This window comes from Uloborus diversus, chromosome 7 (genome assembly GCF_026930045.1).
Source record: "Uloborus diversus isolate 005 chromosome 7, Udiv.v.3.1, whole genome shotgun sequence".
Classification (NCBI taxonomy): Eukaryota; Metazoa; Arthropoda; class Arachnida; order Araneae; family Uloboridae; genus Uloborus; species Uloborus diversus.
In genome coordinates, this window is record NC_072737.1 from 125,973,459 (window position 1) to 125,989,048 (window position 15,590).

Sequence of the window (15,590 nt, forward strand, 5' to 3'; positions counted from 1 at the left end):
GAAAAATATAAAGCTACAATGCATTTTTAAAACTACAAATTTGAAAATTTTCCCGGGGGAGAGGGAGCGGGAATTTTCAAAAGACACCAAAATTTACCGTCCCAGGCGTCACCCATGCTAGGCACGCCACTGATTTATCATATGGGCTATCACAGAGCTATGCAGGAATTGGAATTTTGCGCTTATTGTGTTCGTGTTACTCAATAATTGAAATCTCCTGATCAAAGTAAATGATTAAGTAATTGTCCATAAGTCACTCGTTGAAGGAAATGGCATTGAAAAATTTGGTTCTGTGTTCTTCACAGAGAAGGACTGTTTTCAGCTTAAGCTTGTGTTTATGTGAGAACGCAAGAAATCCGCCTATTTTCCACACTTCTATCATTAAAAACCTTTGCATTCGGCAACAACTCGTATTCCTGGCTAAAACCACCTTGACCACGCTACAGAATGAAAGGTACTAACATAGTTATGCGCATGGAAAATAAAATTTGGAATGGCGTATCATTTCGCAAAATAAAGTGTTGCCAACAAACCAAAAAATTTGTACTTAAAATTAATACCACTTTGAGAATAAAATATTATCTTATGGGTTGCTTGGATTTTTGAACCATCCTGTTGATTTTTGATTTATATTTTCTGTATAGAATTTTGATGGAAGCACGTACCCATACTTCAATTAAAGTCCGACCAAATGGCATTGTTGAGATGATCAGTCACTGAGACTTGCTAAATGTCTTGATGTCAAAAACTGGGCATCGAAGTTTTTTCCTTTACCTATGTAGAGTCTCAATTATCCAAATAAATTGGTGCAGAACATGTGTAGTTTGGCACGTAAACACCTTAAAATCTAGTCTAGAGAATTAATTTTAAGGTGATTTTACAGGCATTATAGGAAAAAAAACAGCAGCTAGTTTCACTATCCATTTTTATCAGTTTTTTATTAATACTTTAAAAGTATAAAAATGCATAACAGTTGAAAAAAAGGCTGGCAAAGTGGGGACTCTTAAAAAAAGGGGGGGGTCTCCTGTTTGACATGATTCCAATACTCCAAGTGATCTGAAACATCAAGTCAAGGTTAATTCTTACTAAACAAAGATGTAGAATTATCTGGACGTAGCCGATTTGAAAATATTTCTTTTTCTTCACAAAATGGAGATTTTTTGAAAAAAAAAAGTCAATTTTTGACTCCTTTTTTGAATTTTGGTATTTTTTTAAAAATCAAAAATTTCAAAAACCCCCTACGTGTTGACAATTTTGATAGTACTAAGAAAGTCTGTACCAAATTTCAAGTAAATCGGTGTACTAGAACTTGAGATATCTTGGCAACCGTATTGAAAAAACTAGTTTCGAGAAAAACGCTTTTCAAGTTTGCAGTCTCATTTCAGCAAAAGAGTTTATTTCAAAAAAATTAACTGTAACTCCAAAAATAATTTGAATTTCCATAAATCCTCTTAGAAACTTATTCTTAAAGGTCTTAACTCTAAGAATATGACGGAAAAAAAAAATCGATTTTTTTTGAATTTCTAGACTAGGATACTCCTTTAAACCAGTGTGCAAGCTGTGGTAGCATTATATCTAGACGAGTGGCGTAGTGACCAGGGTTGCCAGATTTCAGAACAGTAAATACGGGACAGGCTTCTAAGAGTGAAAGCGGGGGGGGGGGGGGATATTTTTTAAGGTTGAGGGCAATTACTGAATATGGTGTATTTTTAAGGGATGCTTTCCGACGTCGAATGTTTCTTTATGAAAAATTTGAGAAATTCAATCGTATCAAAGCATTAAACTTTACAAAATGTCGCCGATCAAAGTATAAAAATCGTTTTCATTGCGATTGCCGAGCATGCGCAGGGGTATATTTCCAACATTAGTCAATGAGCAAAGAGGAAGTAATCATTGATCTGCCTCCCATGCCAAAACAAAAAACAAATTGAAACGAAAATAATTTTTGCGTTTGCTGCCACATAATTTTCTTTTTGCTCTTTTTTTTTCACATTTTTTGCTTTACTAAATTTTTTCCCTTGAAATAATGCCTCGTTTTAAAAAATATTGTAATAAGCTAGAATACGGGACTTTAGCCGTCCCGTATGGAAGTTCCCCGGGATGCGGGACAATTTTTCAAAATACGGGACTGTCCCTTGAAATCCGGTACGTCTGGCAACCCTGTTGGTGACCAACCTTTTTCCACCCGAGGGCCGCACCTCACATCAAAATTATTCACGCGGGCCCATGCAACATGTGAAAATATGGAAAAGAAAGGAAAATTAATAACCAATAATTGTTGTTATCATTACTATGCTTCTTTTATTAAATGCATCTGTTTTTTAGAAACAAATTTCTGAATATTTCGCTCCAAACTTGTAACATCGTCGTTAATTGCGCTTTCCGATTTGTAATATTAAACAAAGCAACGGGCCACACGCATCAGCTTCGCGAGCCGTAGGTTAGGCATCACTAGGTTTGCCAGACGTCCCGGTTTTCAAACAAAATCCCGGTGTCCCGTCCGGTTTACTTCACGTCCCGGAAACAGATAAATTTGATTACAAATGACCAAGAAGGTCTAATAATAATTAACTGGGAAGATTATTACTAGATTAAAACCAAAAAAGACTGTCTAAAACACGTCCTACAAAATGAAAAGTATATATCTAAATATTGTTCAATTTTTTATTCCTGATTCAAAGTGGTTTTTCTAACTAAAATAAATTATAAATATTTACGTCGCAGAAATGAAATGTTCAAATTATTATCTGCTTGTGTCATTTTTTATTACCCCTGCTATAATTTCATACTTAGTAACCATTTATTCATAGCATTGAAAATAGCCTGCCCTATAACACTTTCAGGGGCAGTGGTTGCGCTGTGAAACCACTAATTTATGAATTTTTTTCGCTCTTATTTCCGAATTTTTTGAATCAAAATCGCTTGAGTCCTCTTCTTTTAAGTTCAATGATCAACATTAGATGGCAGAATAACAAAAAAAAAAATTTTTTTCGTAGACAATTTCTTGTTTAAATCATCAAATTTTCAACTTTTCGTTTACCCCAAAATTGGAATTTTTTTCAAATTTTAAAATTTTTAATTAGTGCTGAAAGAGTGAATCATTTTTCTTCTTTTTTCCTGAGGTAGTCAATCATATTGTTCGAAAAGATTCAAATTCATTTTTACATGCATAAACATGTTTTTGTCCTTCCTCAGGTGGGAGGTGTGAATAAATGGGGACACCACCCCCAGTGAAAAAAATTCGGAAAAAAATTTTTTTAACTGAAAAATCTATGTCTAAATGATCAAATAAACCCATTTGTGGTGTTTTTTCTTAAGATTTCTCAAAATTAATGACGCGTTCTGAAAGGGTTAAAAACGCTCCGAAAATCAGCCAGGGGTGTGTACCCCTTTTAATACTAGCGACGCTAGGGGGGGGGGGGAGTGTATTCCGGGGTCCCGGTTGAACATTTCAAAAATCTGGCGAACCTAGGCATCACTGATCTAGACGAAGCAATGGTCATTTTACAAAATGGTATTTCGGAACTACGGTTAAAAATTTTGCTCATTATAAAAGAGCTCGCATTCAAAATTCTTTTATTATTATTTTTTTTTTTACAAAAAGACATTATTCAGACGTTTTTGAAAATTTAAAAAAGTACATGTTTCAAAAATTTTGCATTACTAAAAGAAAATATCATTCTCAACTAATTCTAAAAATGTACTATAAGAAACATATCGCCCCTTGCCGAATTAAATGCGCCACTTTCACCACCGGCCTCCTTTTAAGCTTGTTTCATTGTTGTTTTGTCTGATAAGATTCAAACTTTTCAGCTGATTCGTGTTAATTAATTTTTCGTGTTCATTCACAGGTTGCTGTTAAATGCTGGCATTGACATCAACAGATCGACTCTGAGGGGGACCGCCCTGCACGAAGCGGCCATGCACGGCAAATTGGACGTCGTGCGCATGCTTATTGAGGTAAGGCATTCCATTGTTCTGTTGCGGCCCTGCTTTGTGCCACAAACGCAAAACGTTGAATATCTGCACATGGTTTTGCTTTTTAACTACTATACGAGGTCGGTGAATTGATTTCCGAAAAAATTGCCTTTGTCCAACGGTAATCGTGATTTTCAAAACTGAATTTTCCTAATGGATCTCTGTTATTTTTTCAACTTCGAGTAATGGCATGATTAGATTAACATCGATTTCGATTGCTTTTCTTTTTGAAGTTTTTTCAATTTTTTGTGGAAAGGATTTTTAAATCGTTGCTCCATTGTAGCAATCGTTGCATAGGAATTTCAATGCTTTTTAAGATGGGAAAATAAGTTCTTAATTTACATCGCTAAAATGTAAAAGGATTTCAATGAGCAAACCAATGAATTGCTCCAAATCATTCTTACCAGTAAAAAATCCTCTTATCCTGTTGTAACTGCAAGGGTGCACTCCCTTAAATATTGCAAAGAAACCCCCTCCAAGAGCAAGAGCTCCCTCCAAAAAAAAAAAAAAAAGAGGGAGAGAGAGAAAAACGAAACCCCCACAAAACAGCCTTCCTAAAAAAAATTTTATTGCGCAGTCTGCCTCATGACCTCCCCCCCCCCCCCCCCCCTAGGTTGGCACCCATGGTTACTGCATTGCAAAAAAATAACTTTGAAGAATCAAAAATTGACCATTAAGATATTTTAAGAGTACAATTTGCGCAAAAAGTTGGACTCACTAGCTCTCAAGAGATAACTCTGTAATTATTATTTTTTAACTTGTGTGTTAAATGCCCTGTTTATCAGACAGGGGAGGAACAGGACAACTGTTTAAATCAGCAACAGCTCTTTTTAGGATGAAGTAATCTTTTTTTAGTAGTTGTTAAGCAGGGATATAGTTTGGATGTTTTTCAGGTTTTTAGTCCCCTCCTCCCAATTGCTAGCCTCCGAAATTGCTTGAAATTATTGTCCTCCTCTGCCTCTAAAAAACATTGTATGCTATTTTTGGTGGGATGGGACTAGAAAACGCGATTATGTGGCTCTCCCTCGGGAGTTTTTCGAAATTGTAATCCTAAAATTGCAATTTTGAGTTATCTTTGGTAACATTTGATGAAACGAACGTGAGAGTCGGAGGTTATCTTCTAGGGAGGGGCAACTGCACCCCCCTGTAGCTATGGCCATGCGGTAGGATAGACGTGTACTCTTTCAATTTTTAATTTTAATATGTTTGACATTTTGAATTTGAAAAGGAACGAAACACTTAAGATTTGCTCAGCCGTTATGCTTAGTAGGAAAACATGCAACTAGTCAATTAATCATGATTAAAGTCGCATCTTTTAATTCTTAAAAATAATTTTTTGATAAAGGACCATCATAGGCGTTATAAAATGTACATATCTTTAAAATTCAGTTCAGAATGAGCCATTTTTGACAAAAGAAAAAAGGGAATACAGAGTGTTCAAGTTAGCATAAATACCAAATTTGCTTGTATTTTTGTCCTTTAGAAAAATTGGAATAAGCATCAATATTTTTAATAGGTGTTCTACGGGTAGGGGTTCATGAAACAGTGTAAGCAAAAAAATTAACGCAGGATTTGAATTTGCCACCAATTTTGCCGTAAATTGTTCGCAGCTATGAAAAATGTACAATTTGACAGCTGAGAGTTTAGGGTTGATAAAAAGTGAGTAGAGTATGCTACCATACAGCCAGTGAAACAATATATTACTGCATGAGGCATTTCCAGATTGTGTACTCTCGTTTCGGTGACCAGATTTAGCACACCAGATCGTGCGATTTAACATCATTAGATTTCTTCTTATGGGGTTATTTGAAGTCAAAAATCTATGTCAACAAGCCCACAACCACCCGTGCATTACAGTAACTTAACCAACAGCCTCAACGTTCATTATTTTTGAAATAATTGTTCGATAATGAAAACGCGTGATTGTGTGTGTGTGTGTGTGTGTGTGTACCGAAAACGCTCCCTTTTTAATAACCCTTAAGACTCTCAGCTGTCAAATCATTCTTTTTTCAGGGTTGCCAACAATTTACTGCAAAAATGGCGACAAATTCAAACCTTGCGTTAATTTTGGGACACCCTTTATTATTTGGTATAGTACGTAAATTTTAAGTATTTCATTACCGTTATTACTTCCTTTTTGCAAAAAAGGAAGTATTGTATTCGCGAAAAAATTTTCACTCAAAAATCGACCTTAATTTCCATTTTGCTCACCACCGAATGAATGTTGAGTTTTTTTTTTTTTTTTTTTCTATTTTCGACCCGACCACACACGCTCGAAATATCCATTTTGACGATTCCCGAGTTAATTACAACGAATTTTCTCGTGACGTCTGTATGTGTGTATGTACGTATGTATCTCGCATAACTCAAAAACGGTATGTCCTAGAAAGTTGAAATTTGTACATATAGACTCCTAGTGGGGGTCTAATTGTGCACCTTCTCTTTTGGTTGCATTCGGATGTTCCTAAGGGGGTCTTTTACACCTTTTTGAGGATAAATCATTGTTAATTTCCATGCTAAATCAAGTTGTGTAATTATTTGTCAAACACTTGGCGATATATCGTAATGTTTTTGGCCGCCAAGTTTTGTCGCCAACTTGGCGAAAAAATTAACGATTTTTTTTTTTAATTTTTAAATCTGGTTTTAGTTTGGCCAATGTTGGTGATATTTAAAGAGTTAACCACTGAATCACATTAAAATTGCCAATAATGGGGAAATAAATCTGTGTAAAACGTTTTTTTGCTTCGGTTCGCAAGAAACTAGGGGAGAAAATATTTACTGTTTCCTTGCTCACTCCTAGGCGCTAATATCATTAAATATGCGTAAAAGGAAGTCATGTGATGCACACATCTGCTCGTTTCTAAATACTGTGGCACTGTTCAGATTTTTTAAGGGCATAAGCTGTCATTTCTCTCGATATGTTGGGGAGACTCCCAAGTTTTAAAACCTTCTCTCGAAGTACCGAATTTTCATCAAATCAACGAATTGCCTTAAAAAGGGATTTTTCAGTGATTAGAATTCCAGGAAAAAACTCTACAGCAAAACTAGGACGATCGCAAAACGGTCATTTTGGAAGCATGTTTATTTGTTTTTCCTTTTTTTGAAATTTGTATTTCACCCCCCCTCCCTCCCCCCGCAAAAAAAAATAAATAAAAAAAATAAATTTACTTCACTTTTCTCTGAATTTCCTAAATCTTTACCGTTTACTAAGAATGTTTGTTAACACGCATGCAAGAAAACAAACTCCTAACCTATTGGACCCATTAGTTTTTTTTTTTTTTCCCAACTTCAAAAAGTAATAAACAGTAATTTAAATGAATGTACAGTGGTCTTATTTTCCGAATTTCGGATCCAGTCGGATTTCCGAACGCCGAAGTTCGGGTCCTTCGGGTAATTTAAGAAATCCTTTTTTATTCTTTAAAAACTCGTTGTACACTCAAATTTTTGTAGTGAAATTTATTCATGTGAAAACTTTCACTCTTAAGTCTCCCAAATTTTCAGCTTCTAAAGTGCGCAGCATGGCTAGAGGTAGAGTTTGTTTTATTCAGAGGGTATGAGGCATCTATGTCAATGTTTCTACCTTGGACTATGTTTTTCTGATATCAATATTTTGCTTTTAGTAGTTTTTAAAAATATTTTTACATTGATATTTTATAATTATACAAAAAAAATTTCAATGAAATTATAATGTTTCAATAGATTGAAAGTTTGAAATATAGTTACTACAATTCTTTCTTTGATTCAGTTAATTCTACTTGAACACTTATTTGTTCTTAGAATTGTTTCTTTTTTTTAGTCTCACTGTCTTTTGTTATATATTGTTTATATATAACAAAAAAAAGTGATATATTTTGTTTATATTGTTTGAAGAATGCTTCCAAATTCTCTAACTGTTTCACTATTTCAAATAAATCATCAAACAAGTCATTTTTAGTTTTTCTACTATTTTTACTTATTTCTATTAATTTGTACTAATTTAAAAGTAATTGTATTCTAAATATTTATACCTGTTATTTATTTCTTTAGATCATTTAATTTCAAAATTACTAAATGCGTAAATTTTCATAGACTAAAAGTATCTAAAAAAACGTGTTCTAATTAAAAAAAACTTTTCAATCTTAATTTTCCTTATCTTCTGACTCTATTATTCGACTTTTTTTTCGAAAACTCATTTAGTTTGTAAGTTTTTATTTCGTAATATTTTTTTTCCCTAGTAAAATCCACCCTAGTAAAATTATTTATCTTATAATGATAAGTTTAGAGGAGAATAAATCTCTTTAAATAACTGAATTACTTGCATTCTGTTTCTTCTACTTTCTAGTAGATGGCAGCACCATTCATGAATCGTGGTATTTTTGTGAAAGTTGTTAGATCAGTTTCGGTTTCGTTTTTCTCAGGAAGTTTCAAGTACAAGTGTACAAGTTTTATGTTATCGTATGTTACAGTGAGGCTTTCTTTTTCTGAAATTGTGAGCAAGAATTCGCTTCAATTGTGCCGAAGAAGAAAAAAGACGGAAACAATTAATAAATCTGCATGTGGTAGGATGAAAATTACATTGGAAGGTATTACCTGTAAAAATGTCAGTACACTGAATTATTGTGAATTGGAAAAAAAAAAAAAAAACTTTTAATTTTTTTCCATATGAGCAAAATACATGTATAAATTCATTACATTTCGCTCAAAGTTAGAGGCATCGACGGCTGGTACACCAAAAAAGTGTGGGGTCAAAGGCAATACGAGGAAGAAGGGGAAAAGTTGATTTTTTTTTTTTTTTTTAAATTACCTTATTATGATTTTTACGTTTTGTCGATTAAATGACCGTCTTGATAGGGAAAAAAAGGATGACCTCAGTAGACCTTTTCCTTTCCCAACTCAAACAACAAAAAGTTTGTTTTAATGAAATAACAATGTGGTACAATATAAGCCACACACTTAGTCAGTCTATTATTTTTGTTTGAATAAGTGAATAAAACAAGACACCCTTTTTTTGATGGATCGTTAATTTTGGACTTGTTAAAATGGAGGGATAAGTGCCCTTTAATTTTGGAAGTGAGAGGGCAGCCCCCCCCCCCCCCTCGTACAAGCTACCTATCATTAGGGAGCAGCATCTAAACGATATAGGTGATGGGTTTGAGCCCCCCGCCACCGAAGAAACGAGCTCATGTGTGCATCACATGACTTCCTTTTACTCCTATTTAATGTCATTTTCCCATTATTGGCAATTTTAATGTGATTCAATGGTTTACTCTCTAAATATCACCACCAGTGGCAAAATTGAAACTAGATTTAAAAAAAAAAAATGCCAAATTTGTCGCCAACTTGGCGACTTGAGTATACATCGAAATTAACAAGGATTCCCCCCCCCCTTAAAAAAAAGGCAAAAGACCCCTTTAAAAACACCCGAATGCAAACAAAAGGGGTGCACAACTAGACCCCACTAGGAGTCTACGTACCAAATTTCAACTTTCTAGGGCATACCGTTCTTGAGTTATGCGACATACATACGCATATACGTACATACGGACGTAACGAGAAAAGTAGTTGTAATTAACTCGGGGAATGTCAAAATGGATATTTGGGGTGTTTATACGTTCTTAGGCACTTATCCGCGTGTGGTCGGGTTGATAAAATGCATCATCAGCATTAATTCGGGGGTGAGCAAAATTTGAGTGAAATTTTTTTCGCGAATACAATACTTCCTTTTTTGTAAAAGGAAGTAAAAAAGGAAGTAAAGGGGAAGAAATTTCTCCCTCTTAATTGACATCTGAACATAGCATCAAAATAAGAGTTGTAAACTAATTTTACTACAATTATTACTGATATATATATATATATATATATATATATATATATATATATATATATATATTTTTTTTTTTTTTTGAAGTAATTCGTAATTAATCTCCTTTCGATAAAAAGGCTCGTGCATTTTAAACGATGTTGATGACATATTTTAATGATTTCACAGTGCAAATACAAGTAATTATTGTAATACATAAGTAAAAAAAAAGAAAATAGTAGGAAATCATATTTTTCACAAAATTCAAGTGAAAAATAAAATTGTTGTCTAGTTATTATCATGTTTTTTCCTTTTTTTCCTCTTTATTTTCATTTAATTAATTTATTTTTTGAGCAAGGTAAATTTTTAATTGGAACGAGCAAAACTTTCTGAGGACCAGTAAAAATTTTCTGCGGATCAGTATTTTTCCAGAGAATTGCTATCTAAATTGCTTGAGAAGGTTTTTCTTCATAAAAACCGCGCGAAACTATTTGTTGCTCCCTTTTTTTAATACTTCTTTTCAATGGGGTTGTTTCCTTCAGTCAAAAGTAGTACTTTTAGTCACTGAAATTGATAGAATAAGCAAAAAATAAATAAATAAAGACTCAGAAAATTCTTTAATTTTCCCAACAGTTATTTTTTTATTAATTTTTTAAAATGTCCGATTTTTCAAACAAGGCGTGGTCTAGATGACGTCACAAATGATGCTTTTTGGCGCATCTTTGTACCGCGTTTCCACTTTATGATAATCAAGAAGCGAATTAAAATTGCGCTCTACGCTTGGTATCAACCGTATCGTTTCCAAAACAAGTGAGTAAAGATGTGAATTAAATATTTTGCTCTGAGAATGACAACACAGAATGACATTTTAGCATTTGTGATGTCATCGGCAAGAAATGTTAACAATGAAAGATCGCCGATTTAAGTAATTTTTTTAAAATGTTAAACTTAAACAAATTATTTAAAAAATGGTTAGATCCTATGTTTTTAAGCATGTTCTTTCAGAAAAAAAATACTTTTAAAATATTGGAAACGAACCCATTGCAGACTGGAGTATATGTAAACAAACCAAATTCAAAAGCATGCGAAGCTATATTGTTTCTCTCTCTCTCTCTCTTTAAATTTCTGAGTAGAGTGGATGTAAACAACAAATTCAAAAGCAGGAGATGCTATATTACACTCTTTTTATTTTATTTTTATTTAAATTCCAGAGTGGAGTAGATGTTAACGAACCAGATTCAAAAGCATGCAAAACTATATTGTTCTTTTTTTTTTTTTTTCCAGAGCGGAGTGGATGTAAACAAACCAAATTCCTACGATCAAACTGCTCTGGATATAGTTAGATCGTTTACTACCTGCCACGCTGAGAGAGAAATGAAACACTTGTTGAAGGGTAAGTCTGCACTTTTATTACATATTTTTTACTGCATAATAATAAAGCTAGCTATCTAAAGCATTGGTCTTCAAATTGTTCCGCCAAAGCTCAGTGGTTTCGTAGTACAGGTCTGGCAATCCCGCGAATCAAAATATTAAGTAGTAAAAGAAAAAAATAACTCTTAAAATGAAAATACCGGGATTTTTTTTTTTTTTTTTTTTAATATTCACAAGTTGACTGGCGTTTTTTACCTAAAAAAGAGAAAAGAAACACATAAAATCACTAGAGCTAGAATTCGACAGTTTGTGTGAAAAATTCAAGCAAACCAAATTAAACGCACGATGAAAGAGTAGGCGACATCTAGAATCCAGTTTAATACTAAGTTAATTTCATTCATATAATGCAAAATTATTTAGTGAAAATACTGTTGCTGGTTTATAATAATAATAATTATTATTATTATTTTAGTTATCTGTGCATTAAATGCCAGTTAAAGATTTATCTGCTTCAAACATATTTAAAAAAAAAAAAAGAAGAAGAGGGTAGTACTTGATTTTTATAACGGTTCCTCGACTCAACAAAATTTGAAGACTACTTGCCTAAAGCAATGTTTCTGAAAATTATCGTCTATAAATAATTTTTACAGGATTGGGAAGACTACAGGGTAGACCTGGGCACGTTTACGCATTGGGTACGTTTACGCAGAGCCCGTTTTCAAAAACGAGTTGTAACTGGAGAGCCAACAGTCATAGCAGATTGATGCTGCTCCTTAGCAAATATTCTCACAAGGTTTTGAGCATCGGTCGAGCCTCGGCTTAGCATGCGGATAGAAAAATCTGTTCTCTACCGAGCCGAGTAAATTTTGTGTTGAACGTTTTGAAGCTTTTTGCGAATGAATAATACTTTGCTAAAAACAAATAAACACATAAAAAATAGCAGAATTTTACCCTTTTTTGAGAATCGTATTTGAATGGATAGAAAAGTTATTACATGGTGGCGACAGATCAGGGAAATCAGGGAGATCAGGGAAAAGTCAGGGAACTTTATTAATCAGGGAAAAGTCAGGGAAATATCAGGGAATTTTGAAAAAATAACAAAAAATCAGGGAAAATTGATTTTATGAAGGAAATTTTTTTTTTTGCTCTACAAAATTAAGAATTTTAATTCCCTACGCATTTTCCGCCAATTATCTGCTCAAAAAAAAGTAAAATTAATGAGGTGTGATTATGCACTGCCGCATATTTGTGCATTTTTTTTCTTCAACGTCAAAGTATTGAATCTTACTTATTCCTCACAGGATGAACTTCCTAAGATTGTTTCTGTGTCTGTTAGGTTGTTTATTTTACCTAGCTTAAAATTTCCTTTTACGCTTTCAATGCTACGTAAAATAAACAACCATACAGGCAAAGAGGAAGCCTTCATTAATGCCTTAGCTCCTTTGTCTTTACTCCATTGTCTCGAAGTAATTAGCATACTGTAATCAGAATTTCAAGAAGAAATCTTTGGCTTTTGAATTAATACTATAAAAGCTTAAAAATTATTACTTCTTCCTGTTTTTAATTTGATTGATAAAATTGAACTTTTAATTTAAAAAAACTTTGTTTTTTGCCGTTATATTATTTGTTATCACCGCAGATTATAAAGGTTTTCTCTTCTTTGGACTTAAGTGATTCTTTTATTTTATAACCAAGTCGTATTCTTCTTTTATAGATTTTGAAATTAACTAATTGCTTTTTTATTTCTTTTTTTCCCCCTTGCATTTCAAAGTTTGTTACAAAAGCGATGTAAGATTTTTTTTTCATTACATACTGACATCATTTGAAATAGAGTTAACTAAGTAACTTAAGTAAATATCTTTATTTTTTATTGTTAAAATGCTGTATTCATTCATTAAAATCTATGTTCTTGATTAGTGAAAAGCTCCATATGAATGGATGTCAAATGGTTTCATCTGTTTTGCATAAATATGTCAATTAGTTATATAAGAATAACTACATTACTTCTATTATTTCACTTTTGCTTGTTATTCTTGCAACAATTATTATACTGTTTGAAAATTTAGTTCAAAATAATTTCAATTACTTTTTAGTTCTATCACAAATACACATATGTTTTTAAGAGTGATTTTAATAGTTTCTTAAAATTCTTATGCTAAGTGGTTTCTGGAAGTAAAGTATTTTTTTTTTTTTTTAATTCTCTGTAATCTTTCCATTGTAGAAAAATTTAATATACTATTTTGTAGGTTTTTTCCCAAACAAATGACTTGATATGTTTTTTTTAACCATTTTATTAAAAAAGTAGCATTTTTTAAAAATATACCTTTAGTTCAACAACTTTACACAACTTAAAACGTTTAAAATATTGCATTTAATCCAAACATACTATGGATTTCAAGTAGGGCAAAGAAAGAAAACCATTATCATTGGTAACGTAAATCAGGGAAATTTGGTGAACTTAATCAGGGAAAAGTCAGGGAACTTTTTTTCACAGTTTCTGTCGCCACCCTGAGGGTGGCGACAGATCAGGGAGATCAGGGAAACATCAGGGAATTTTGAAAAAATAACGAAAAATCAGGGAAAATTGATCAAATGAAGAAAAAAAAAATTTTTTTCCCCAGCAAAATGAAGTACTTTGATTCCCACGAAACTTCAGCCAATTATTTGTTTTAAAAAAGCAAAATTAAGGAGGTCCGATCATACAGTGCTGAATATTTGTGCATCTTTTTTCCTCAAGGTCAAAGTATTCAATCTTAGGATGAGCTTCCTAAGATAGATTCTGTGTCTGTAAAGTTCTTTATTTTACCTAGCTTGAATTTTCCTTCACGCATTCCATGCTATGTAAAATAAACAACCCTGCAGGCGAAGAGGAAGCCGTCATTAATGACTTTGCTCCCATGCTTTTACTCATTGCCTTGAAGTAATTAGCATACTGTTATATCACGATTTCAAGAAAGGATCTTTGTTTTTTAAATTAATGCTAAAAAATCTTTAAAGTTATCACTTGGCATTTTTAATTTAATTGCTAAAATTAATTTTGACTTAAAATCAAATTTTTTTTTGTTACCATGTTATTATTCCCTGTTACTTCAGATTACTCGAAGGGTTCTTTTTTTCAGACTTTAAAACTCTTTTATTTTAAAACCATATACATATTTTGAAATTAATAACTGGTTTTGCATTTTAATGTTGTTTGTAACTAAAGTAATCAAAGATTTTTTTTTCGACAACTAATGAAATCATTTGAAATCGGGTTGTGCACATAAGTAAATATTTTTATTATTTTTTAATAGTTAAAATACTGTATTCATTCATTAAAAGCTTAGTTTTTGATTAGAGAATAGCTCAATATGACTGGTTGTTGGAAGATTTCAATTTGTTTTACATATATATGTCTATTCTGCCGTGTGCAGGTAAAGGGCAGAAACTGCACAGTTTTTTTTTTTTTTTTTACTTTTGCATTTTTGTCATCTATGGTACGTTGCCTTTATTGTACAAGCTCGCTTATTTGGTTTCCGCCGAAAAAGAGGCGCGAAAAAAAACGTCTAATTCCAACATTTTCCCGTTGTTAGTACGGAATGTACCACACATTTCTTCAAATATCTCGAAAACTAATCTCTGCAGATACTGCCTTTTACCTGCATACGGTGCAGTATTTTTTACGTAACCAAAACTACATTACTTCTATACTTTAACTATCACTTGTTACTCTTGCAGTAACAATTATACTGCTTGACAGTTCAGTTCAAGATTATTTCCATTTAAATTTTTTAGTTTTATCATGATTAGATATGTCTTTAAGAGTGGTTTTAATAATTTCTTAGAATTCTTATGTTAACTGGTTCCTGAAAGTAAAGTATTTGTTTTATATTTCCTATAATATTTCTTTGTCGATAATTTAATAACTATTTTTACCATAAAAAGGAGCATCTTTTCAAAATATATTTTTAATTAACAGCTTAAACCGTTTTAAACACTGCATTTTATTTAATATTCAAAGCTTTTCAGGTAGGGCAAAGAAAGGAAACCATCATCATTGGTAAGGTAAATCAGGGAAATTTGGTGAACTTAATCAGGGAAAAGTCAGGGAACTTTTTCTTCCTGTTCCTCTCGCCACTCTGTATTATTTTTATTTGTTGACTGTTTTCACATTTATTTACAACATTTAACCCACTATTTAATTTAAAACCTTTGTCTTGTTTAAGCTCTGTTTCTATTCAACTCAGTATTGTATTTTATTCCTTTTATACATTTCTTGCAGTTAAATTTAAATTTCATTCCGTTCCCATCTCCTTCACATTGAAAATCTTTTTTATTGCTTTCTCACATTTAGATGATATATTACCATTCTACTGCGATTCGTTACTCTTTCAGTTTCAGTTATGGACCTCTTTGATGCGAAACCAGTAAACTTACTCGTGTAGTGCAAGCAGTGGTTCCGAACTTAAATTTGGGGGGAGGG

The 15,590-nt window shown here is 32.6% G+C and overlaps 1 protein-coding gene across 1 annotated transcript in view; it reads left to right on the forward strand.

Annotated features, from left to right (window-relative positions):
* The window catches only part of LOC129226142 (caskin-2-like), a 494,018-nt gene that overhangs the window by 230,765 nt on the left and 247,663 nt on the right, over positions 1-15,590 (forward strand). The window contains exons 7-8 of the mRNA XM_054860742.1: positions 3,852-3,960; positions 11,042-11,150. Of these exons, the coding sequence (XP_054716717.1) occupies positions 3,852-3,960; positions 11,042-11,150 (218 nt within the window). The remainder of the gene's footprint in view (positions 1-3,851; positions 3,961-11,041; positions 11,151-15,590) is intronic.